Genomic DNA, 25,539 nt, shown 5'->3' on the forward strand with positions numbered 1-25,539 from the left:
TATGTATATATATATATGACATCTATTTTGGAAGAAATTTTGCCCTGCCTTGCACCTCTTTTTTATGAGGTGAGCATGAATGCAATATGTGGACATGACGGGACATTTCTGGATCTGCTGGACAGGGTGTCACATGGCACTGTGGGCACTTACATTAAAATAAAACAAAATTAAAATATAGTTTAGGGAAAGGCCTGATTCTCATCCAAGTAAAGAAAAAGATCATCCTGTGTTTTGACACCTAAGCAAAAAAGAAAGGGATCTGTTCCAATTTAAGCTGTTTGAACAGCAGTGAACAGCATTTCATAGGAAACAGGAAAACTGACAATTAAGGAGAAAAAAAATCCAGACCAATCTTGTATTTTCTGAAGTTAAAACGTTTTCTTTGTATTAAAGCAGAAAAGGCTTTCCTGAACCACTGTGTCGTTTGTTGCTCTTTTCAAAGTCAGGGATCTACGACAAAGTTCAACTACTCTTTTAAAATCTGCTTTATTTTACATTTTTTCACTGGCAGTTAAGTAATGTATCACTGCCAATGAGGATGTATAATTTTCAGAGTTATGAGTTACAAGACCCGGTGCAACCCTGTGATTGGGAGACATTAAGTTTTATTAGTCTTTTAAGTTTTATACAGAACTTTCTCTAACAGGTTAATTCATGGAATGTAATTGTGACCAAATTGTGGCCTCATTTTCACAAGTTATATGTTGATAGAGAGAAGTTTGCAAAATAAAAATGTAATGACACCTTAGTGTTGAAAAGAGTTAAGTATTATGCACCACTCTCAGCAAGAATTATGCATGTCTGGATGTACGGTTTCTAAACAATAAAGATACTGAAACAGTAGATAAATATGGCACAAACATTGGGTTGACTGAAAAATCAACAGTATGCTACAAAGCTGCCATTATAGGCCATAAACAAATTTAGCAAGTACTGCAAAGAAGCTGAAATAGATTAGTCAATGATTGAACATGTCTCTTATTGCCAGTAAGTCTGCTGCTGTAGAAAAAATAATCCATTGCATTGAGATGGACATTACAAGTATCAAAAGGCTATGAAAAGGAAATTATTCAGTTTTCCTTTACACTTGCTCCACCATCAGACATTATCAAACTGCAGTCACTTGTGTAAATGCTAAACATTTAAACCTAATGTATTCGTAACTGGCAGAAAATTGAAAGCTGTGGTGTTAATTTGGAGGTTTCTGTACCATATAGACACTTTTTTCTGTAGCACGTAAAGAAAACATTCTTTGACTTATGAAAATTATGTTTTTTGTGTTTAAGAACATGAGTCTACAAAAAAAAGAAAAACAGTTCAACTGTTGGTTATTTTCTTTTTCCAGTCATTTTAGCATGTTGCTGAAACACACACACACACACACACAAACACACACTCTTCCTTCAGATTTTCTTTTCACACTTGCTCTTCATGCCAGGTGCTATGCTCTGCATATTTCACAGCACTCCAAGTTACAATCCACACTCTTCTCTATTTATCCCTTGATGAGGCTTACTTTGAAGAGATTTCACTTGCAGCAGAGCCATCTGAAGTACTTTCTGATTTGACAGCTGCTTCTGGGGGAGAAAACAGCAAAGTTACTTCTAAGATCTGAAGGACGAAGGCTCAGGCTTCATACATCCAGGTTCTATCTATCTATAAGAAATCATCTGCAAATAGCCTGTGTAACAGGATGGGTGTGCCAACTATGCAAAATTAAAGACATCATTAATCACTCTACCACCTACCAACCTTTGTCCTTCTTCTCCTGAGTCTCCTCAGCCGCAGTCTTGTCTGCTCTGAAAAAGATCCTGGCACTGCTTAATGAGAAGTGGAGCAGCTCAAACTCCTGCAATGAAAAGAAGAAAAACCCTGAAGAGGTCAGTGTGAAACAGTGTTAATCACTGCAACAGCTTCTCAATGGATATCCTTGCTAATGTGTAACATCTTTTTTTTTTAAAGCCTACTTTTCATAGGACTCTCATAAACATTATATAGATGGACAGATGGAAAACTTGTAATGACTGTACCTGAAGGTAGATATCCAGCCTCTTCTGAGTCAGGTTCATAGTTTGCAGCAACTTTTCATCCTGGCTGGCTGATTGGACACTCTGCTCCTTCACCACAGCATTCATCTCCTTCTTGTACTTTTCTCTGACGGCCTGAAACCAGTGCAGAGAGTCAAACTCCAGATACTGGTCCAGGAGCTTCAGAATGTATGCCACACCTGAAAATTTTAGATATAATGTTGGTGGAGGGAAAGGGAAAGAAAAAACAAGTAAAACAAAACAAGAACAGTAAGTTGAATCTTTGTCACTTACATGTTAAGAATCAGTTTTGTCCACTCACCCATAGCAAAGCCATCATCTGTAAAAGCCGCTCCAGTTTTGTTTTTCTTGTTGAGCTTCTCTTTGCAGCTGATGGAGTGTTCCACGAAATTCACAGTCTGTGGGAGACATTTGTAAGTCTGTCATTAACCAAAAGTAGAAACATTTTTTAAAGACACAGCAGACAGTGTTAGTAATATGTGCTTAATGACAATAAAAGGTTATTGTTGCTGATGTTGTTATTGTTCTTCTTCTTCTTAAACTCAAAGAGAAAGGAATGTGACAGGGATATAGAATGAAACATGTCCACACTGACCAGTGGGGGAACAATCATGTAGAAGTTCCTTAGGTGCATATTCTTGGCACTGCGAAACTCAGGTGCAAACACTGCCACCAACTTCTTGAAGTACTCTGTTCCTTCAGCAGAGTTGCTGGTAAGGTCTCCCAACACAGAATCTAGAATACTGGGAATGACACACAGTTTGAGGTTTCCTTCACGTTGTTTGAGTTGTGGTGCCCTCTAGAGGTTTTAAATATTTTAGTTTTTTGACTGCAGCCCCAATTGAAGCTCCGTTGTTGTGCACATAACAGAAATGTTAAACCAAAAGTGAATTCTAAAAAGGTAGACACCTATCGGAGCGGACACTGGACATAAAAACAAAGAATTGAAAGCATGCTAGGCAAGGGCTAATGTGCAAGTTTGAATATGGAAACAAAAAGTGCAGGGTGTATAAATCCTACTATACCCTGCAGCTTGCTGAGTTTCCTCAGACAGTCCCTCCTCCTTCACCAGTTCCTCAAAGTTGACAATATCCTCCAGATCTGGGACAAATCTGGAGATATGACACCCACAAAAAATACACACGTGCAGCTTTACTCATCACAGAAAACAGTGTGTTTTAATGTGATTTCTTTGCCCATATGAAAACATTAATGGTTAAATCAGTACTTGCTTTTTATTACAACAAATAACCTTTGTTATTAACAGCTATTTTACCTGATTGCACTGCTGCAACAATGGAGCCCTCCAGAACGGATCATACGCACATAGCCCATGGCATTACCTGAAAGAAAATGGTAAAACCACTGTTGGTTTACATTTGCCTGCAGATTAATTTGTCAGATTTAATTTAAAGGACATATTAATATCATTTTTGTGTCTCTTACCAATCTGGCTAATGAGCTGTCTGAACTGGTCCAGGTAGCTCTGTCCGTCAGGTGTGATGCCCAGCTTTCTAATGCCACGGTTAAACTTTTCTGCTCTCTCAAATGGATACTAGAACAAAGACACACAAAATTATGGGGGATGAAGGAAAGAGGAAGAAAAGTAGACAAGTCATTGCTCCAGATAACTGATTTACTGTTGGTCTGTATTTGTTAATAAGGCAACTTAAGTGATCAATAACATGTTTATTTCATATTATTCACTGCTCTGAGTTTACTAGTTTATAGTTACCACCACTCACATATGGTAATCACATGGTGTTATAACTAGACCTTTCATCTCTGCAGTGCTTGTCATCTGTCTATTCAGCTTTTTGTGTAAGTTGAGGATCAATTGAATGTAGACAAATTGAGTCTTACCTTCTGATCTGACTGGTCCTTTGTTTCTCTGAAGAAGCGAATGTCCTTGATGAGCCTGGACTTGATGTGTTCATCATACATAAACTGGCTGAAGATGTAAAACTTCTTACGCAAGAACTGGTAGGTGAAATTCACCTGATAAAAGGAAAATTGACATGTGCAACAAATGATATAAGAACATTAATGCATCCATGCCTGAGAGAACCAGTACAAAGAGAAACACACTGAAACAAATGGCATCATTGCTCTTGTAAACTCACCGTGGTGTTCATAATGCCTGTGCCATGAGTCCGTATTGAGTTGGCGATATGACGAATGTTGATGGTGTTCAAGTGCTTGTTGTTACTTGCCTTCTCTATGAAAATCTGTTGGAAAAAAGAGGCTTCATACACTGCGCAGACAACTGCTCATTTCAATACATACAGGGTGAACACGAGTGTTACCTGGTTGTTGAGGTTATAAAGATAACGGGACACAAAAACGTGAATGTTCCTCATGATCTCAAGAACATCCAAACCCTAATGAGAACACAGAGGATACAATTGATCAGCATATTATATATAAAAAGATTTTCTGTTATGTAAAGAGCAGCCACACACACCTGCTCCAGGGTCTGGCTTGGCAGGTGCGCCTCTGTCATCGTAAGTCCGTAGCGCTGTGTGGCAAGGTTTCTCATCTCACTGTAGGTTGCCCAGTCATGCAGAGCCACAGTGGTCAGGTTGTAGAAAGTTTTGTCCAAGTAGTGGGTGACATAGGCTGCAAAAACATTAACAATAAGACCCACAATTTCAATACTTAATCTCGAAACATCGCCTTGCTTTTACAACAGGTGTTAGCTTTGTACAGTCCCCACCCCCACACACATTTTTAATTTTAATTTACATAAAAATAAAGTCATAGGACATTTTCTTCTTAATCCAAACAAGTGCATTACAATACAATACAATACATTTTTTAAAAGGTTTTGGAAACATACAAAACAATGTTAATCATAACCACTGCATTTTCTTTTAGGTAGCCCATTAATAACAAAAAGATGAAAAAATTCTATTGAAAATTTTCTTTGTCTGTTCATGTAATGACACTTTCTAAGCACCTTTAATATGAATGAATCGGTTGAAGAATCGAATGGGTTTAAGAGAGAAGAAGTGGGCCATGTCCTTCATGCCAACTTTAAAAGGATTCCTGTCATCCAGCTTCAAGTGTGTGTGAACAGAGAGACGCAGGTCCTTCTCAATCTCCTTACACAGCTTATCCAGCAGGTGCTATGACAGAAAAGAGAAAATTAGACAAAACTGAAACACAAAATCCATAAAACAAGGTTCACAAATGTACAAAACAAACAGTAAAATCTTCACCTTTTCTTACCTCATTAAAAACATCCATGATCTCCTTGTCATAGCTTTCCAAGAGCTGGTCACAGGACTCCATGTGTTTAGCATGCAGCATGGATGGCACACTGTCCCTTAGCGCACTAAACATGTACTGCTCAAGCAAATTGCAAGTGTAAACCAGAAAGAAAGAAAATCAGCTAATCAACAAAAGCAGAAGAAAAAAAAACTAACAATACCAGCTAAATAAATAGAAATGTGTTTAAAATCTTAACAGTTGGCTTACGTGTATTCGTGCCGCATCCACGGCATTGTCATACACATCATCTAGATAAATAGGAAACACTGCTCTGTGCCAATAAAGGAAACTACAGTCACACTGCAGCTTAACCCTGAAGGATAAAGGAAAACAGCACTTTAAGCATGTCTGAATACTTAACGCCATTCTGAAATTGCTTATATTAATGCATACACTTGTGCAGGAAACATTCAAAACAATTAATTTTGGCATTGTCCTAAATGGTCATCTAGCAAATTCCCTATGCCAGATACAGATGTTTAGATCTGACATAATCAATAGCAGTCAGCTATCAGCAATTGCAGATGTTAGGTTATCTAACAGGTTTGATTTTAGTCTTTTCCCAAAAATGAATGTTTAAGCTCTCAGCGTATATTCTAAAGACACATTGGCTTGGTATTTCACAACATGTTGAAAGGCGCCTGTCTGGGTCAACACCAACCTTCCAATTGTTCAACACAGACACAGACACACAGACACACACACACTATATCACCTCTCGCTCAGCTCACTAATAAGATCCAACTTCTTCAGCACAAGCTGTAGTGGAAGCAGCTCCTCATCTTTGAAAGTTTTCTATTCAAAAAACAAAAGATCAATTTACGGAAGTGTTATGCTGAAAAATCCAAGTTAATAAAAGGCAACTGAAGAATATGTTTCCTATTAACCACCAACATACCAGCTGAGTGCCAACACACAGAGCCAAAGAGACCACAAGGCGCCGTTCCTTTGTGCTGGGTCCACTGAGGGCATTTTCTGCCAGAACTAAAGATGACAGCACATCCAGCCTCTGCTCACTGTACTTCTTGTCAGAAATCACCCTTTTCTTTAGAGACATAAATACAAAGCATAAAATAAATAGAGCAACTAAACTGGTATGTGCCAGGTCCTTCTTCAAATTCAAGTAGAGTGATATTTTAAAGTTTGTATTTACCTTGGCGATGCCGATGGCTACGAGGGCCTGTGATTGCAGCTGCTGAGTGATGTGGGACACAGAGTCAGCTACAACCATGGACCGCCTGTGAAACATGTGCTCCACAGCCTGAGGGAGGAGAGGCATAACCTGTCCTTATTTTTTTTTGTTGAAACAGATAAATACACAATAAACGTGAAGGAATTATGAAATGCACACACCTTGAGCATTTCCACCAGCCGACACAGTGCTTTGACAGATGCCTTGGTCATGGGCCGCTGCATTGACATGTACATGTTCATGGTGGTTTTAATAATGGTGCTGATGCTGTATGCATACAAGATGCCCTGTAAAGGACAGAAAACACAAGAGGCTGTAAAAACGTGTGAGAGTGAGAGTGCAATGAGAGTGTGACTCTCATTGCATTTCACTCTGTGGCCAATTTTAAAATTAATGATTACTTTTTTTAAATTGACTGCAATACTAGCATTTTTTTCAAAGAATATTAAAAAAATATATAGATTTTTTGCAGCATCATGTTCTGCTCTGAGTTCCTGCTGAGCCTTGCGAGGAGATAACACTGTCGACCTTTACCTGTACAAACACATTGCACCTGCTGTTCAGGTCCTCTGCCAGCTTGTCACTTTTATGATCCTTGGACAGAATGGACTCCATCTTCATCATCCAGGATGTTACAAACACATAGTAGGACTGAACATCCCTTAAGAGACACAAAAGAAACAATGATATTCTTAAATATAAAAAATGTGACTTAACCAGAATATGTGTGACTGTAATCTGGCTCCACTGACTTTGTCAATGTTTGAGCTCTTTGTTGCAGGTAGGTGTCTCTCTGTGCTCTGATGGCCTGTAGACTCTTCTTATCCATCAGTTTAGCTGCAGCTGGGATCTTAGCAGTGAGGAAAGAGTCAGGAAACCAGATGATGTTCGCAGCCAGAGTGACAGCTGGGACCTGGAGAAAAGTGCAGACACAAACACATGTCCACTATCAAGACTCCGGTGAGGGCGTCAGAAAAAAAGAAAAATGTGGGGCCAAGAGTGCAAAACTTTTTTACCTTTTTACAGACATCAAGCAGAGCCTTGTATAGCTTTTTGTCAACACTCCTGAAGATGTGAAAGTGAAGCACAAAGAGACCACAAACACCGGCATATTTATCTCTCTGGTCAATTTCTGAAGGTTCACCTAAAAACCACACAAACAAAAAACTAAACAAAAACTTTGTAGTTGCAAAAAAAGCTACCACCCATAAGTAAAGCTACCACCTATGAATAAAGCTTCCTCACAAGGAGAAACTGACCAATCTTAGATTCAATACTGGTGAATATGGTACGTATGTTGAAGGCAAACTCCTCAGCAAAGGCACTGTTTTTGGCAACAGCTACTCCTTCTCCAGGATCATCAAATCTCTGCTCCACACAAGCCTGTCACACAGTCATTGACATTAACACAATATTATCGACCTCAGATTATTAATTCAACATTAAACAGCTCTGGAACAAATTAAGTCACCTGCAGTATCATGCCGTCCAGCAGCTGTCCTTCAAGCTTAAGCAGAAGCTTCTCGAATGGTTTCAGCTTCTCCTCAGGAAGAGAAAATTTCCCAGGGTTATGGTGCACCGATTTTAATAACCTATGAAAGGGTGTAGTTATAGATTATTATAGACACAGGATAAACTTTTAATATTCCAAAGTTTATTTACTAAATAAATTAAAGAGATCAATATAGGTAGGTATGTAAGAATAAAATACAATTTCAGTATTGATAAAAAAAAAAAGTCTCTATACAACCAGAATATACATTCTATATTAAGAAATTACATTTTGCCATGTGCTGTATTTTTATAATGTTGGTTGCAAGTGTGTGTGTGTGTGTGTGTGTGTGTGTGTGTGTGTGTGTGTGTGTGTGTGTGTGTGCGCATACGTATTAACCTTTTGTACATCTTCCAGTGATCTTTTAGTGCCCCATGATTTTCCATTATCTCATCAAGTGTAAGCAGAACCACTAACAACTCCCCAAGGTGCTCGTAAACTATCTGAAAAATGAATGTAAAAAATGTTTTGGGACAGAGAACAGACTCACATTAAAACACAAAGATTCAATTATACAACCCACCTGGAAGTGAACACCTGATGACTCAATGATTTTCGTTGCACTTCTAAAATATAAGAAGAGAGATGGTTTTTGTAAATTTTGTTTTACAATGTCATGGAGAGAGAAAACATACAGTTAGTTATTCTTACTGCTTGTTATCAGATCTGAGCTCTGTATGATTTGTCTTCTTACAATGTCTGAATTTACATCAATCCAACACGGAGCAGTACTTTCACTGTGTTACACCACTGGCTTCTGTGCGTGTTTCTTACTTGTTGCTGTTGTAGAGTGCAGCCAGCTGATGAACAATGTTGACCACAACTTCATAACATCGTGACACAAAGCAGGACAGTTCCTATCAAAGGGACAAAGAGAGAAGCCATCAGTGTTGTTTTCAATAGATTATGTTGTGACAAAAATGACTTACTGCTCACCTGTAGAAATGAGATGAATCTGCCCATCTGAATCTGGGACTCTCCCTCAACAACACTGGTATCAGACACTACAACACAAAACATAAAGACATAATTTCTTTATTACTCAATCAAGAAGTAATCTGTACCATAAAAGGCATAACCAGGATATCACAAAAAAGTGACATATTACCTCCTTCTCCATAATACAACAACCCATTGTAAAACTTAGTTTCTGCCTGAAAAAGAACATAGATATAAAATATAAATTCAGGGAGCGGAATCTGAGTTAGTATTTTACAGCCATACAATAACTTTATATTTGGAAAAGATAATGGTAAGCATGTATGGGTATGATTACAAAACATTGCACAGAAGCCATTCTAAAATCACAACAGTGAGTGTTGGGACAATTTTTACCTCGTACTTTAGTTTCTTTACTTCACTACAGAGTGCAGCGTAAACTGTGATGACTTTATTCAGAACCTACACAGCCCAGAAAATAATTCCAATAATTAAGCAAGAAAAGATGTGGATACTTGAATATTATCAGTTACAGACTCTGTTCATCTAAACTTACCTTGTTGTCTGTTTTAATTAACTCCAATAAAGATGATTGCTCATACGGGAGAAGCTGAAAAACAGGAAAGGAAATTACACATTTTTAAGTGTAAATTGTGTAAAAGTAATGCCAGTCTTCCAGGATGACATACAGCCACTAAATTTTGGTGTATTACTTTCAGGGCAATAGGATCCAGAGTGAAGTCCCACACATCTCCAATGGCGACATCCAGAGCCTCCTCGATCCCCCTCAGTTGAGAGCTGTACTCCTCCAAAAATTTGCTGTAGTTCTTCAGTTGGACCTCTGTATGTATTTCTGTAGGGTAGAAAGTTTGATCAAATATATCAACGGCTTATTGTAATGGCACATTAGTAAACGTTTGAAAGACTGTTGTACTTTAACCTTTCTGCAACTTCCTATGTTTACTGCATTTAAACTGACAGTTACAACTACTTGTGTAATCACAAAGTAGTATATAAACTCAACAAAGAGTTGAAAAAATAAAGTTATTTAAAAAAGGGGTGATACTTTTGATAAATTGGGTAAAATTGTCAGTGGTGGACTGAATATAACTTGTACTGGAGATTGTTTCCAATACATACTAATAACATTACAGAATGTGGTAGCAAGAAGTAGCAATCAGTATCAGTACAAGGTATACTTTAAGTATGATTTTGGGAAAAACAATAACATATTATTGTGCTAAAAAAGAAGTCCTAAGCATTTAATGGTTGGCAGATAGCAAGTTTAGCAGTCCAATTATTTGCCTCTATAATGGCAGTGAAAAGTTATTATTATTTACGAATAACGTAACACAACTTCAGTTAACGTAGCATGCCAGTTTGTCTCTTTTATAAGCTAAAATAAGAAAACACCAGAAAAAAAGCAAAAAAACAAAAACAAAAAACTGTTTTCTTCACTGTCAAAACTAACCAGGTGTACGTTGACTCTGTCAGACTTAGCAGATGAAGACTTGAAGCTACAAACGTTAGCTAACTTTCCGTTATCACTTTATTTAATGAATGTTTCCTTTACATCTTAACGGATCTATATATACCAGAGGTTCACTTTAACCAAATATTATAAGAGAAGAGTTCAAAAACGGGTGTGATGAGCATTTGTCTGCAACGAACAGAAGGGGGTATTCAGTAAATAGACGGCGCATTTTGCTAGCAGCTCAAGCTAATACCGGAAGCTATTATAGTTTACTTTAACATGTCACGATTGTTCTTTGCATGTCAGGATGGGACGAGGCACCTACTTTGCGAACCGTCGTCGAAACGGTCAAACTCCCAGTCAGGTGCGATGGTTTCTACCGCCATCATGCCAATTTATGACACCCAGACCACTGAGGTTAAAGAATGGAGCTATACGGTTCCCATGACAGGTCTCATGACTAAGTGAATGGATGCTAAGGCTAATGGGAAATGGAGTCCAGACGACTTAGCTAGATAGATAGATAGATAGATAGATAGATAGATAGATAGATCATATCGGTGTGTGTCCTGGCTCTATGCCAATTAATATGCATGAATAATTGAATATGCATGCACTAGGCAAGAGAGGCAGTGGGAGTTATGTGGTGTGAATGAGTGTTTGTGTGTGTGTGGGTGCGTTCATGAGTAGTTTAGGGAATCACAGAAGCCACGAAGAGCTACTGTCAGCAGCAGAGTGTCTAGTGTCTCTTCTTTCCCTCACTGTTTCACATCAACGGTAAGTCTCTATATATTTTACAGATTATCAAATACAAACACTGGCACACTGTTTTGTCATTATATATGTGCATTTGTAGAGATGCACACTGCAAATTAATTAATTAAAACTCTCAATTTCTTATTGTTGCCCTTAAAACATAAACCATGATTTACCATTTATAAATGTCTAGAAAACCTTTCAGCAGACTGTCTAGTGAGCAGTACAGCTCTTCTTTTACAAAACACTAAACTCTAAAATGTTTTAAATAATGTAATAGATTATGATTTCTGTAGGGTTAGAATCAGAGAGAAGTTGCTTGGTTATTTATTTATAGAATAATGTACACTTGCGTTCCACTTTTTCTTTGCCAAACTGTAGTTTAAATTATAGTTTGTGTAAACAAATGCTAACAGTTTTTTTTAAAACTGAATGTTATTACTGAAACTGTTTTTTTGACATTTTGACTAATTGTTGACAGCATTTTTGCAGGCTGTGTTTTCAAAAACCAGTAGAATTTGCAAAATACTTGTAACTTGGCCAACTCTACTTTTTAATTCCTGATGATGTCTTAAGAATTTCTTGTGCAGTTCGTTGTCCCTGTCAGACAATGCAGCTTCAGTGGTGCTGGTGGGAATCAGGCATGAAGAATAATAATGCAGGCAAGCTCAGCTATCAGATGACTCTGATACAGCAGTCAAACATCTACATCCTAAATTTACTTGATTTTTCATGGAGGTGAAAAAATGTAGAATTCCTAGATGCTTACTTTACAGCTGTTTGTAATGTAATATTGCCATGTATAGCATTGCTTAATTGTTAACCCCTTCTTTTTCTTCTGTTACTGGGATTATTGTTTTGGTCACAGATGCTGTTATAAAAATTCTGTATATTTCATGTATTTCTCGTTGTCAGCCTTGAGCAAATTATTGTCTTTTGGACAGTTTGTGATTAGTGTATACAGGTTTCACGGGAGCCAGAACAGCGGGAGTAACATCCAGCCAAAATCCATTTTTACAGCATGGTTGTCTCAGAATCAAAGGATAATCAGCTTCCCCCAAATGGCTTTGTGGGCAGAGTTACAAGCCAACACAACAGATACAACCCATCCTTATCCCAACACCCTGGAAGTCCACAAAACTTTAGCTGTATGGGGAATATTTCACAAGCCAACAGTGCTTCCCATTATGAGTGCACTGAGACTGACTTTCTGCTGCCCAGTCAACTCTACGGTGGGTCGATGCTCAGACAGATCAGGAGAACAAAGAATGCAGATGGCCCAGGTGCCCATGTGGAGTCACTCTGCTCCATGGTGCTGCAGATCCTGGTGCCCTTTTTCCTGGCTGGGCTGGGGACAGTCTCTGCTGGGATACTGCTGGATGTGGTTCAGGTGAGAAAACAAGATAAGCTGGCGAAGACACAGAAGTCATTTTCAGTCACTGAAGCTGTCACAGTCTTTCAAATGCCTGGTAGGTAAATTAAGGACACTAGACATCAAACACATTCACATTTGGCGGAGAAGTAAAATGACAGAGAGGAAAAAGCTGCAGAGGAAAGGGCGGGCATTTATTATATGTTTGTTTAGTATGGAGTATTGATTGTGGTTTTCCATATTAAGTTTATTTTTCTATTGCTTGTGTTTTGTGATGGCAGATCTGGGACGTGTTCCAGGAAATAACAGAGCTCTTAATCCTGGTCCCTGCAGTGTTAGGCATGAAGGGCAACCTGGAAATGACTCTGGCCTCTAGACTTTCAACTGCTGTGAGTGTACACACACACACACACACACACACACACACACACACACACACACACACACACACACACACACACACACACACACACACAAACACAAACACAAACCAACAATAACATTTATGACAAAAACATGACATTTCACACTAATCTACCAAAAGGTGTAACATACCGTATGCCAGAACATTACTGTAAGCAGTAAAATCAGAATATGCGGTAGAATTGATTGATTGAAATGAACAGAAATAGGCAAAAGAGTTAATGTGAATCTAATACCTGTAATAGCTAAACTTGCAGTACAAATGAATTTTAACAGGAGTGAAAAACAAATGACTCAGAATGAACAACCATTAGCATGCAGCTGATCTTGTTGAGCAGAAACTCCTAAAAACACTGTTGCATGGCATCAGTCTATTTTTCTAGTTTGTCAATCATGTTCACTCTTTTTTTATATAATATATTTGTGTCCTCATTTTTAATATTTAATTTGTTGTAGACTAGTTTAATTTCCATGTTAACTTCTTTTGAAATTATGAATAAAATTGGATGATGCCTTTGTCAGTTTCTGTTTTGGTAAATGGTAAATTGGTAAACTTGTATAGCGCTTTACAACGTTGATTCACGTTCACCCATTCACACACACAGACTCACAAACTGCCAAGTGATGTGCTCACCTGGGTTAGTGTCTTGCCCAAGAACACTTCAACATCATATAATCTTTTCTAGTAAAGTGTGTTTGTGTTGTTGCCAATCATCCATATTTACAGAAGCCCTGTATGTCTGATGTTGTCAGGTGAATGCAGGAAAAATGGAACCTCCCAGAGAAAAGTGGATGTTGATTGTTGGTAATCTGGCGATCAAACAGGTAAATCATTTTCATTTGTGACCAATTTATTTAAACTTCAGTTTTGGATTTCTCTGGTTTGCATCATTATCTGGTTATATGCATAGTTGCATCTCTCCCAGACTTATGGATATCTCTCACTGCTGCCCCATTTTGCAGCTACAAGCCACAGTGCTGGGCCTCTTAGCCTCCCTCATGGCGACTGTGTTGGGCTGGATGGTGGAGGGAAAAATGCTCTTTAATCACGTAGTGCTTTTGTGTTCAGCCAGTGTTTCTACTGCGTTTGTGGCTTCATTGCTACAAGGTAACTGCCACTAGTGTTTTTGACCTTTCCTTCAGTGTGAAATGTTTAGTTAGAAATTATTCTAGAAAGAAGAGTGTGATTAGGACTGTGCCCAGACTCATCTAGGACATTTAAAGCAAGTCTGCATGGAGTTTATTATTTTGTAGACTGCAGAATGACATAAACAGCATTTTTCTTTTAGGTAACTTAAATATAACCTCAGTGCAGCATACACAGAGGTGTACCTGTGAACAAAAAGCTACGTGGTACCCATCATTTTGCTTACATTTAGAAGTAAATTTCAGGGGCAATTAGACTTTAATGAAAAGTTTTTCCTCTGTTCAGGTTCGAACCCCATTAAAGCCATTTTTATTTTTTATTGAATATTCATTGTAATTTTGTGGATTATGAATTTTAACTTGTTTTTAACCCTCTCAAGGTATCATTATGGTGGGCGTAATCCTTGGGTCCAAGTGGATGAGAATCAACCCTGACAATGTGGCGACACCAATGGCAGCCAGCTTTGGGGATCTCATTACGCTTGCCTTGCTGGCCAGCTTTAGTCAGTGGTTTTATTCATTCATAGGTAAAAAACATCAACAAAATGGTCTGCCATGACAGTTTGATTCTACAATGAATAATAACTTGTGTTCTCACCTTAAGCCTGAAGTCTTGCAATGTTCACTTTTGACCAATAGATGTCACTTGATGACCCTTCATCACCAAACAACATCATGGTTTTAGTCTGGATGAAAATATAACTATTATTAATGCTCTCTTGACAGATTTGTACCCTTATGTGTTGTACCTGGTGGATCTGTTTTTTTTGTGCCTTATTCCACTGTGGGTGATCATCTCCTCTAAACACCCAGCCAGTCAAATCCTGCTCCGCACAGGCTGGGAACCAATCATTACTGCAATGGTTATAAGCAGGTACTCACTGCACTACTTAAATGTGGCTTCACATCTACAGCTGGCACATTCACTCCTCATATTACTATATTTCTGTAGTGAATTTTGAATTTTATCAATACCATTTCTTAGGCAGTGAAGAGTTTCTTCATTTTCAAAAAACTTTGTTTTGACAATAAGAATAATGTCTCCGAAGATTCCCAAAAATCCAGGCGTAGTTATCTGGAACTGATGTTCTACCTTTTACACTCATCAGTGAAAACATTTCCAACTACGTTCAGCTCCCTGACCTTAGTACAAACACCATCATCCCAATGACTCTCTGCCAAACAAAGGACCACACTATGACTGAGTGTCCTAGCTAATGTTTTTCAGACTGAACAAGTTACTTAAGTGAGAATTGAAATGTTTCCAACTAAGCAGCAATATGTCCTAATGACATTAATTTGAGATGCTAAAATTTACAACTCAATCTTTACGTCAAATAATAATTGTATTTAAAGAGGATATTTTTAATCAAGAAATCGGCAAGGCAAATAAAATTGCAAATAAAATTGCAAATAAATAAATGCAGAAATTTTAAAATATGTTCAAATAAATTTAATATGACAGGGCTACAGTTGTGTTTAGCAAGTATCAACCAACCTTGCAATGTCAAAAGAAGTCAAGTAGAATACATATACAGTTTTGTACTTATTATAGTTTAAGGTTTTACATACAAGAGAAATTATAAAACAGAAAATCTCTCTCTTTTTTGCCCTTTTATCTTAGTCAATTAGTCAGTTTATCTATTGGTCTTTCTGAAGCTCCTGCTCAGATCCCACATTTCATAATGACTCTTATTATGCTTTAGGGTCAGCAAAATACATCCACTTTTAAAAATCTGATTAGTTTTTTCTCTTTTAGTATTGGAGGACTTATTCTGGAGAAGACTGTGTCAAATCCAAATTTGGCAGGAATCATAATTTATGCTCCACTCATAAATGGTGAGTTAGTTTTTTGAATGAGATTTTATTGATAGATTAATTGTATGAGCTGTTTTTGTGAACACAGAAATGGTTAAGAAAATGCAAAAAAAAGAAAAAAAGAAATGCCACCTAGGATTTTAGTTATTTATGATTATGTCAGACTCGCTAATGCTCTCACTGCACTGCCCACCTCTTCAGGATTTTCCAGTAGAGCCACACATTTGTAACTCCCCCACTTCTCCCCACTTCTGTCTCAGCAACTCATTTTAAACTTCTGTTACTAGAATTTGTAATTCAGAGTCACTGTGACCTAGATGTATCTCATGATTGGATGCTTGGATTCAGAAGTGAATATGTTCATATAAGGCCATGGAGATGGAAAGCAATGTTTGACTTACTGGATGGCCAGACCTTGTCTACCAGATACAGATTCAAATCAGTATTTCCTGCACATGCCTGAGTGGTTGTTTGTATTTTACCCAAGTAAAATAAATAAATCTGGGAAAAATTGGTTTTTGGTCATTAGTCATTAGAGTCATTACAGGGAGACTTGAATTTGTCACTTGATTATGCTATGACTACAGTGAAAGATGAATGGCTAATGTTGTACTTTTATGCTATGGTATTATGGCATAGTATTGCATAGGTATTGCATCTCTCTCTAGCTCCGTGATTGTTGAAAATACTAAGAGGTAATTAGTAAATTCTAATTTTGACACAGCCTAATAAATCCTTACATTAAGATTCAAGATTCAAACATTATTAATACCAGAGGGATTATTCCTTTTGACAATCACAGGGAAACATACATAGCTTTCAAAAGGCTGCACAGAAAGCTTCCAGACTATCCCAAAGTAGCAAGCTGACCTTTGACTCCCCTTCTTGTTCACATACTACTCTGACCAGCAAGCTCAATGGTCAGTGGGTGGAAGGGATCATCTGGGACTGAGAGGGGTTTGGACAGCATCGTCCTCTCAGCCATAACTTGTAGAGCTTTCATCTCAACTCCCAGAACAGAGCCAGGTCTCCATATTAATTTGTCTACTATTGCAGTGTAGGCCAACTTGACACTGGGCCACCAGTGACCCATAAAACATCTGTAGCTAAAAAACTGAAGCCTGAGCAGGGAATACAGCTGGCTCTATGATTCTTTGTAAGTTGCTGTAGTGTTTATTGTATAGTCCAGTTTATTGTCCAAGTGCACTCTTGGGTATTTGTAGTCTGGAGTGCGGAATGACAGATGTCCTGTATTTTGTGAATCCCACCACCGGTTCCTTTTTTTTTTTTGTTGATATTGAGCTGCAAATAGTATTGACCGGTACTTCGTGATGTCTCCATCATTAATACATTGTACAACCAGTTATTTTTGTCACAATCCAATCTCATCTCTTTTGCAAGTAGAAACTCTCACAATAAAACACTGGAAACATATACTATAATATAAATAATAAGCAGAGTGGTGGCATCTTCAGTTCACAGAAGTTATTGAGACACACAAGTAACTACTTCACACACAAATGTCCACAGGTTCCCCCAGCCATTTACCCCAATCCTGACCATCCAAACTAAATGCCTAACCCTAATCTGTGAAGATTCTCTGTGCTCCAGGTCATGGTTATCACAGAAGGCCTGTTCAGTGTCAATTGGACTTCACCTCTCATCCAAAATGCTTTATTAGCTCTGACCAACGGGTTTAGAAATGCTGGTCTATACACTTCAGTGTCATTAAATCATTGTCCATATGATGGTCCCCTGGGAGTTGTGGTCCTGCTCTACTTTCATTTATGTTGTTTGATACACATGCTCTAGGCTGTGAATGACTGTGGAGGCACCTCAGAAGTGATGAAAGAAATGTATTGTTAGTGTTACATAAGTGGTGTCGTAGGCCACCACTTATTGTTCTAGTCTGACATAAATTGCTTTCTTAACACCTCATTCAAATCAGCCCTGTCCAGAAAGTTAAAATTGCTGTCTTTTAACAAGTGACACTTGTCTTTCAGATGCAGATGCAGATGGAGAGTTTGGGTGTTTTGTCATTATGGTGAACCAGTTTATGCTACAGTGTGTTTATGGGTTAGAAATGTACAAAGATGTGTTAGACATTGTTTTTTCTTTTGTTGTCCTTGTCTGCCCTGTCTCTTGTGGACGTGCCCCTACTGGATCTTTTTGTGGATTTGACAAAGGCCCAGTTTGGGTAGCCGAGTGCTTTCTTGATGTGATTGCATTCCTTTTCTCATCACACGCTATCAGCCCAGTGGTGTAGGGTAGGCACGTCCAGGTCAGTGTGGGTCTAGTGAAACAAGTTGATAATGGCATCATCTACTCCCAATTGAGACTAGAAAACAGGGAGAGGGTCAAATGAGGATTCCTGGAGATGTAGGAGACATTGGGGTGTGCCACCTTGAGTACAAGGACCAAGCACAAAGTTTTCCACTTTTCCAGATTCAGGCTCAGGTTGAAGGTGCGTTGGAGAACACAATAAACCTGGAGTGGACAGACTCACTTACGCTAACTCTATCCAGAACTGTGTCCTTTGTGGTGTGAATACTGTCCAGCCTGAATGCTTTCTTATGCAGTAATGGTGTTGATGCAGTAAAGAGAAATCAAGAGAGAGAATGAAATTATTGCTCGTCTGATACATTATAAATGTCTAAAGTCCTATCTCGTGGTTTTATAAATATCTCCATCTGACTAACTTTTATTATAATGGATTTAATGCTCATCCTGGGTGCCTTGAATGATGTGTCATGACTCATGTAACATTATCTGAAGGAACATGCCCACATAAACACAGTCCAGCACAGTTTTCTTTTCATGCTATGCGGAATTCTTTTGGTCTGTTGCCTTATTAAAATGTATGAGGAAACACTTTTTTTGGTTAAAATGAAATGTATCTAAAAAATTGCTGGAGAAAAACATAGAATTAAGTATAACAAGTGAGGAAGTAGAAAAGTAGTGTGTGTGTGTGTGTGTGTGTGTGTGTGTGTGTGTGTGTGTGAGAGAGAGAGAGAGAGAGAAAAGGAAAGAGAAGATTAAAATTTTGATGCTACTTTCTTTTGTATATCTGAGGTTGGTTCAATCCCCAGCTCCTCCACACTTGCAAATGACTAAATGTAAATATGGTCCCCTCTTAGCCTCACACCTCTTCTCTTTTCTATTCAGGCGTTGGTGGAAACCTTGTCTCCATACAGTGTAGTCGCATTTCTACTAATTTACATTTGAATCATGTACCTGGAGAGGTTCCTGAGGGCAGGAACAGGAGATGCTACAGCCCATGTCGCACTTTCTTTGGTTCAGGTAACCATAAAAATGGCTCAACCATTTAAATTTGGTGAGTGTTGCCCCTACAACTAATACAGATACACATGTGCTGTTTTATTTTCTCATGGCAGACCCAAACTGTCGATCTGCCCAGATTCTGCTTCTTTTGGTCATCCCCGGTCAACTTATCTTCTTATACGCCATCCACCTAATGAAAGGAGGCCACACTCTTCCCAGTCCTATCCTGACTGTCACCTTCTTGTCTGCTTCTTTAATTCAAGTGAGTCAGCAGTCCTGTGATATTTTCTTCTGAAGACTTACTCAATAAATCCCAAGTGTCTTTTCCTTAGGTCTTCTGCCTGCTGTGTATAGCTGACTGGGTGGTCCACTGTCTATGGCGAAGGCACAAAGACCCAGACAGTTACTCAATACCCTACCTCACAGCTCTTGGAGACCTCCTGGGGACTGCTCTCCTATCTATGAACTTTGTCATGCTGTGGTACATTGGTGATTCAGGTAGTGTATAGGTTCATTAGAAGAGAAGGCTTGAGGAAAACAAATGGCAACACATCACATGTAGTGATGCAGGGTTAAATACAGACATAAAAATAAACAGAATTTCTTTAATGATAGTCTTTTGAGTAGCTTTATAACAAAGATTCAAAGAACAAGACAACACAAAGAAGAAGATAATAAAGCAGACTCCTCATATGAGAGGATTCAACGAAATGAACAAGGAACTCCCTGTTACAGAGCTATTTATCAGTATTATGTCTCGCTCTATTTCTAGCTGAACTATGCATTACTTTGCCTTTCTTTGCTATCTTTATGGTGAGGGTCACAGACGCCCATCCTACGCTCACACATCTGCCCCTCCATGGTCAGTGGTGTCACTCTCTGTCTCTACAGACAATTAATTAGAGCACCGTGGAATGTGAAAGATATATACATTTCTAACCCTCCAGTCAAAGAAAAAAAACCAAAAGTTTAGACCAAAAGTTTTTACAACAAATACAAGGACAAAGAAACTAAATATTAATTATCAAAGAAGATTATCCATTTATTCTGTCCCATTTTGGGGCAGTTATCCATGGAACACAGGGTCAGTGGTTCAATCCCCAGTCCCAGCTATGTTTTGAAGTGTCCTTGGACACTGAACCCTAACCTTATATAAAGCAATTGTCACATAAAATCTATCCCAATGTATCCTACTGTTTTTTAATGCTAATAAATGTAAAAATATATGTAAAATATAAGTATATATATAAAATATAAGTTTCACATGGGAAGACACATGGGAAACCCCCAACAGCCCTTTCCCATACCCAGCTGTGCAGTGCCGGTCCAAGCCAGCAGAAATTGGGGAGGGTTGCGTCAGGAAGCGCATCCAGTGTAAAAACTCTGCCAAATCAACATGCGGACAAATGATCTGCTGTAGCTACCCTGAACTCATGAGATAAGCTGAAAGGACAAAAAAATAAAATAAATTAAAAAATTTTTAATCTGACTTAGGCATTAGGATGTTTTATTATGAACTGAAGACAAAAGTCACATAAAAGATTTGTCCCATTCACTGATGATTTAGTAATGCAGACATCTTGAGCAGGAACTGGCAGTTAACACACAACAACAGATTCATCCCCACACCTACCTCATACCTATGGGCATTTTGTTTTTCCCTGTTTTGACTTTTGAAGTGATTTGTGAACATGTACTGTGGAATTACTACAGGAACATGTTTGTGAAATTGAATAAATGTTCAGTGTTTTCCATACAACGATCTCTGGAGTGGATAATCTTTGGACCACCAGACACGTTTAAGCCTGCCTTTACAGTTGATTTGGCACAGGACATATTTATGCTGGATGCCCTTTGTTAGAAGAAAATCTTACTCAAAGATGACTCACTGGAGTCTCATTCTAAAATTTTACTTCCAGCAAGGAATCAATACTTGTACTCTCAGAGTACAGTATTGAGTGCCTAAGAGGAGTCAACATTCTTCCTTTATACACACAAGAGTAAAAGCCACTCCCTTAGCTTTATGAAACGGATAGCAATAGGTCATGCAAAGGCAAAGTTTCAGACTTGTGGTTTTTTATCAGTAAAAACTGTTGAAAACGGTTGGCGCCTCCACATGTGTCGCTTCCTGTTTTTCATACTCTGATATGCGAGGACATGACCTTTAAGCAATATAGTTTTGTGCAACAGTTTAACATATCATTTTTCTAACACACTTCTTGGCACAACTCTTTGTAAATTTACCAGGCTTGGGACCGGCGCACAGATATACATTGTCTTGAGCAACCAGAGCGGCTGGGGTTGTGCAGTTTGGTGGTTCAGTTTCTTGCCCACGGACACTGGAGTCAAGGGACAAACCAATGACAAGTCAATAGGTGGCCACTCACTGATTCACTGCTCCCTCTTCCAATTTATGTCTTTAAATAGTGGGAGGAAACCCAACAAGGCATGGGGGAGAACAATTAAACTTCTCTCAGAAAGACCGCGAAAAACACCTGTCACAAACCTGACAGCCTGTGGATAAAAGCTGTTGGTCAGTCTAGGTCTTCTGGATTTCACACTTCTGTATCTCCTGGGCTGAAGTGTGAAGAGGCTGTGCTGTGGGTCTGTAGAGTCTCTGATGATGTTGTGTGCTCTCCTGATGGTCCTTGTGTGGTAGATGTCCTCCAGTGACTGGAAGGCTGCTCCTGAGATGTGCTGTGCAATTTGCTGTGCAGTAAGCAAACACTCTCCACAAGACTCCTGTAGAGGAAATTGAGAATCCTACGCGACATCCCAAATTTACTCAATCTTAGGAAGTGCAGCCGCTTGTGACTTTTTAATGATGTACTGTGTGTTGTGAAACCAGGTGAGATCCTCGCTGATGTGCACTCCGAGGAATTTAAATGTTTTGACTCTCTCCACCTGCTTCTTGCTATTCTCTCTAAAGTGTCTGTAAAGTGTGGCGTGCATTTCAGTCCTTCTCCTTGGATCAATAATCATTTCCTTGGACTTCTCTACATTTAAGGAGATTATTGTCACAGCACCAAGTCTCCCACCTCTCTTCTGTATGCTGCTTCAGCCCCACCAGTGATTAATTCAATGATGGTTGTGTCGTTAGCAAATTTAATGATGCTGGTGTTTTTGGCCACACATTCATGTGTGAAGAGTGTGTACAGCAGTGGGCTCAGTATACAGCCCTGGGGGGTCCCTGTGCTTGCAGTCCTGATACCTGACATGCGACTAGGGCTACGGGCCCGTCATTTAGAAAGTTCAGTACCCAGTCACACATTTTTCATGTCAGTCCAAGGGTGAAGAGTGTAATTTGTAGGGGATAACCATATTAACACCAAGTAAAACTCTTCAGCTCAGTGATCCCAGGATAGTGGAACAAGCTACCAAACTCTGCACTCTCTGCAACTCACTCCCAATATTCAAAAACTGCTAAAAAACAACTCTTCCACACCTTCCTATGCACTTGAATCTATTTTAAAATTAGCTGATTTAAAAAAAACTTCCTTTCTGATCTTTCTTGCACTTGCATCTCATGACACGTAAACACTTCTTCTGATAGGACTTTGCTTTGATGTTTTCTCCATGAATTAGATTTTTGCTTGCCCTGTACCTTGCTTGTAAGTCACTGGATAAAAGTGTTTGCTAAATGACTAAATGTAAATGCTGAGCTGTAGTTGATGAACAGCATTTGCCCTCTAGATGTGTAAGGGCTGTGTGAATGGATTTGTGTTGATTGCATTATCAGTGGAGCGGTTCTGATGGTATGCAAACTGCAATGGAATGGTTGATATTCTCCATCACTAGCTTTTCAAAGCACTACATCACAATTAGAGTGAGTGCCACAGGTTGGTAGTCATTGAGACAGGTCAAAATGTTTTTCTTAACAATAGGTATGATGATGGTGGATTTGAAGCAAGCACTATGCTAGAGACAGGTTGTAAGTATCTGCAAACACATCCACCCGTTGCGATGTGCAGACACTGAGTGCCTGCCTGGAAATGTTATCTGGACCAGGGGCTCTCCTTGGGTTTATATTCTATATATTCGAATGAGTGATGTGCTCTGTTTATTCTCCCTGCTCACTGGTCCCCTTTGGAGGTCTGTACTGTGGACCTAAATTTTTTATTTATTTTTTGTCCTTTCGGCTTATCCCGTGAGTTCAGGGTCGCCACAGCAGATCATTGTCTGCATGTTGATTTGGCACAGTTTTTTTACGCCGGATGCCTGACACAACCTCCCCAATTTCTACCGGGCTTGGACCAGCACTGCACAGCTGGGGAGGGGAATGGACTGTTAGGGGTTCAGTGTCTTGCCCAGAGACACTTCGACATATAGCCAGGGCCGGGGATTGAACGACTCACCTTGTGGTCCATGGAAGGCAGCGTGGCTTTGTTGTTATGGCTCCATTGTTCTTTTGCTGGTAGTCTGCGATGTGTTGTAGATCTTGCCACATGTGCCTGGGATCTGAGCTGTCATAAAATCTCTCCAGCTTCTGTCTGCACTGTCTCTTGGCATTCCTAATAGGTCTACACAGGTCATATTTGGCCTTTTTATACTCCTCAGCATTATCCGAAAGAAAAGCAGAAGCGTGTGCACGTAGAATGGCCTGTACAGAGCTGAATTACTAGGATTTCTCATTTGGGTATTTTTTAAAATGTTTATAGAGTTTGGTGGGGATAATTGTGTTCACATAAGTGCTGCTGGTACCTGGGGAGGACCTTCCGCAGGTTGCAGTGGTTGAGGTCGCCGGCTTCCATGACCCTCAAAATTGAGCTCTGGTGCATCCTGTTACCACTGATCATCCTTGAGATGTTTCTACAACTTGATTTGAGTCCACCTGTGGAATATTCAGTTGATTGAACATGATTTGGAAAAGCATACCCCCCTCTATAAAATGTCCCACAGTTATCAGTTATTGCATGTCAGACCACAAACTAAGCCATAAAGTCCCAGGAATGTTCTGACCTCCGGATTGTATCAAGGCACAGATCTGGGAAAGGATATAGAAATATTTCTCCAGCATCGAAGCTCCCATTGAGCACAGTGGCCTCCATCATCTGTAAATAAAAGAAGTTGGAACCACCAGGAGTCCTCCTAGAGTGGGCTGGCCAGCCAAACTGAGATTTTGTTTTGCTGGAGTTCAGAGGTAGAACTGCTGCTAGCTGCCCAGTAGCACTAGTTTAGTTTTTCTTTTCTGTTCAGTTTTCTTATTTTGTTGCTGTTTGTCTGAACCACTGTAAATAAATCTCACACTGAGTCAATTACACTCCTGCCTTCCTTCATGTGTATCTTCCACCACTTGGCCAAACCTTACACAGCTTGCCTGAAGGACTCTCAGACCACGAGAAACAATATTCTCTGGTCTGATGAAACAAAGATTGAACTTTTTGGTGTATGTGTGATTACTGAAGCCCTCCCCATGCCAGCTTTTGATGTTTTGGTTGTGTGTCCTTGAGTTAACTTCGTGTAAGTTGGTCTCCTCCATGCACGGTTCTTATATTTCGGCTGAGGCTGTCAGGGTTTGTGTATTAGAATGGGCCTAAGTGCGAAAACAGTGAGAGGAAATGTGATTATATTAGAACTTTATTCTGAGACACAACGGAAAAAATAAAATAAAAATGCACTCCTGAAGGAGGTTAGGAACGGGCCTACGATAAAGGGACTAAACTAGAATCTAGGAAAGGACAAAGCTGACAGACTGTAGATTCAGAAAACTAACACAGTACATTACTGTAGAAAATAAACATGAAACTAGGGGACTAAACTATCATAAATACAAAAACCTAATTTAAAGAATAATGTTAACCAGGAACTCTTGATCTTGAATAATGTCCACAGTGGGAGAAAATTTAAAAATAAAGGTTAGGAAGTTAACAAGGAATTAAATAGGATGGGTTAAGGAAGCCCCAGGAAAAACAACAGGTTATTGTTACATGGCCCAAAAGAATGTAAGAGATAATGATCCCTTGGTCATAAGGTCTATTATGGTCTAACATGTTCTTCTCCATGCCGGCATATATTAAACTGACATGGTTCATCACGCTGAGTCCTGTCTTGAATTCTTCAAAAATCAAAAGTAACACTTGACTAAGGAAGAGGGAACATTTCTACAACACCACACGATCTGGTATGATGGGGATTCAAGACATTTGTACAAACCAATTTGGTCATCATCTATAGTTTAAACATGCATCAGCACAGACAACCATGGAGTGACAGAGATAGACAATGTTTTCATAAAAGATAATTGTTGTTGTGTTACCAGCG

General features: G+C 39.0%; 2 protein-coding genes across 8 annotated transcripts; one reads left to right on the forward strand and one right to left on the reverse strand.

Annotated features, from left to right (window-relative positions):
* Positions 1–588: 588 nt before the first annotated feature.
* Positions 589–10,965, reverse strand: washc4 (WASH complex subunit 4). Of its 4 annotated transcripts, none has more exons than XM_067500684.1 (33): positions 10,807–10,965; positions 9,721–9,860; positions 9,564–9,617; positions 9,404–9,469; positions 9,177–9,222; positions 9,005–9,072; positions 8,843–8,925; positions 8,592–8,634; positions 8,408–8,511; positions 7,988–8,108; positions 7,776–7,899; positions 7,533–7,660; positions 7,269–7,429; positions 7,051–7,177; positions 6,678–6,803; positions 6,478–6,585; positions 6,223–6,369; positions 6,040–6,119; positions 5,532–5,637; positions 5,283–5,399; positions 5,011–5,179; positions 4,516–4,670; positions 4,358–4,432; positions 4,175–4,279; positions 3,915–4,049; positions 3,498–3,606; positions 3,328–3,394; positions 3,077–3,163; positions 2,647–2,794; positions 2,353–2,449; positions 2,034–2,230; positions 1,756–1,852; positions 589–1,577 (listed from the first exon to the last, which is right to left on the reverse strand). In XM_067500684.1, the coding sequence occupies exons 1-33, from the start codon at positions 10,868–10,870 to the stop codon at positions 1,516–1,518; spliced, it is 3,516 nt and encodes a 1,171-aa protein (XP_067356785.1). In that variant the 5' UTR covers positions 10,871–10,965; the 3' UTR covers positions 589–1,515. The 4 variants fall into 4 exon arrangements, with proteins under 4 accessions (XP_067356785.1, XP_067356784.1, XP_067356786.1 ...); XM_067500683.1 differs by having other exon boundaries at positions 589–1,580; XM_067500685.1 differs by having other exon boundaries at positions 1,752–1,852.
* A 7-nt stretch (positions 10,966–10,972) lies between these two features.
* Positions 10,973–25,312, forward strand: slc41a2a (solute carrier family 41 member 2a). 4 transcript variants are annotated; one of them, XM_067500688.1, is made up of 11 exons: positions 10,973–11,258; positions 12,258–12,627; positions 12,891–12,998; positions 13,786–13,857; positions 13,996–14,140; positions 14,559–14,705; positions 14,905–15,052; positions 15,938–16,017; positions 19,162–19,296; positions 19,392–19,540; positions 19,633–25,312. In XM_067500688.1, the coding sequence occupies exons 1-11, from the start codon at positions 11,134–11,136 to the stop codon at positions 19,741–19,743; spliced, it is 1,590 nt and encodes a 529-aa protein (XP_067356789.1). In that variant the 5' UTR covers positions 10,973–11,133; the 3' UTR covers positions 19,744–25,312. The 4 variants fall into 4 exon arrangements, with proteins under 4 accessions (XP_067356789.1, XP_067356791.1, XP_067356788.1 ...); XM_067500690.1 differs by having other exon boundaries at positions 10,975–11,258; positions 12,193–12,627; positions 19,611–25,312; XM_067500687.1 differs by having other exon boundaries at positions 10,975–11,258; positions 19,611–25,312.
* The last annotated feature ends 227 nt before the right edge of the window (positions 25,313–25,539 follow it).

This window comes from Channa argus, chromosome 4, assembly GCF_033026475.1.
Source record: "Channa argus isolate prfri chromosome 4, Channa argus male v1.0, whole genome shotgun sequence".
Taxonomy (NCBI): domain Eukaryota; kingdom Metazoa; phylum Chordata; class Actinopteri; order Anabantiformes; family Channidae; genus Channa; species Channa argus.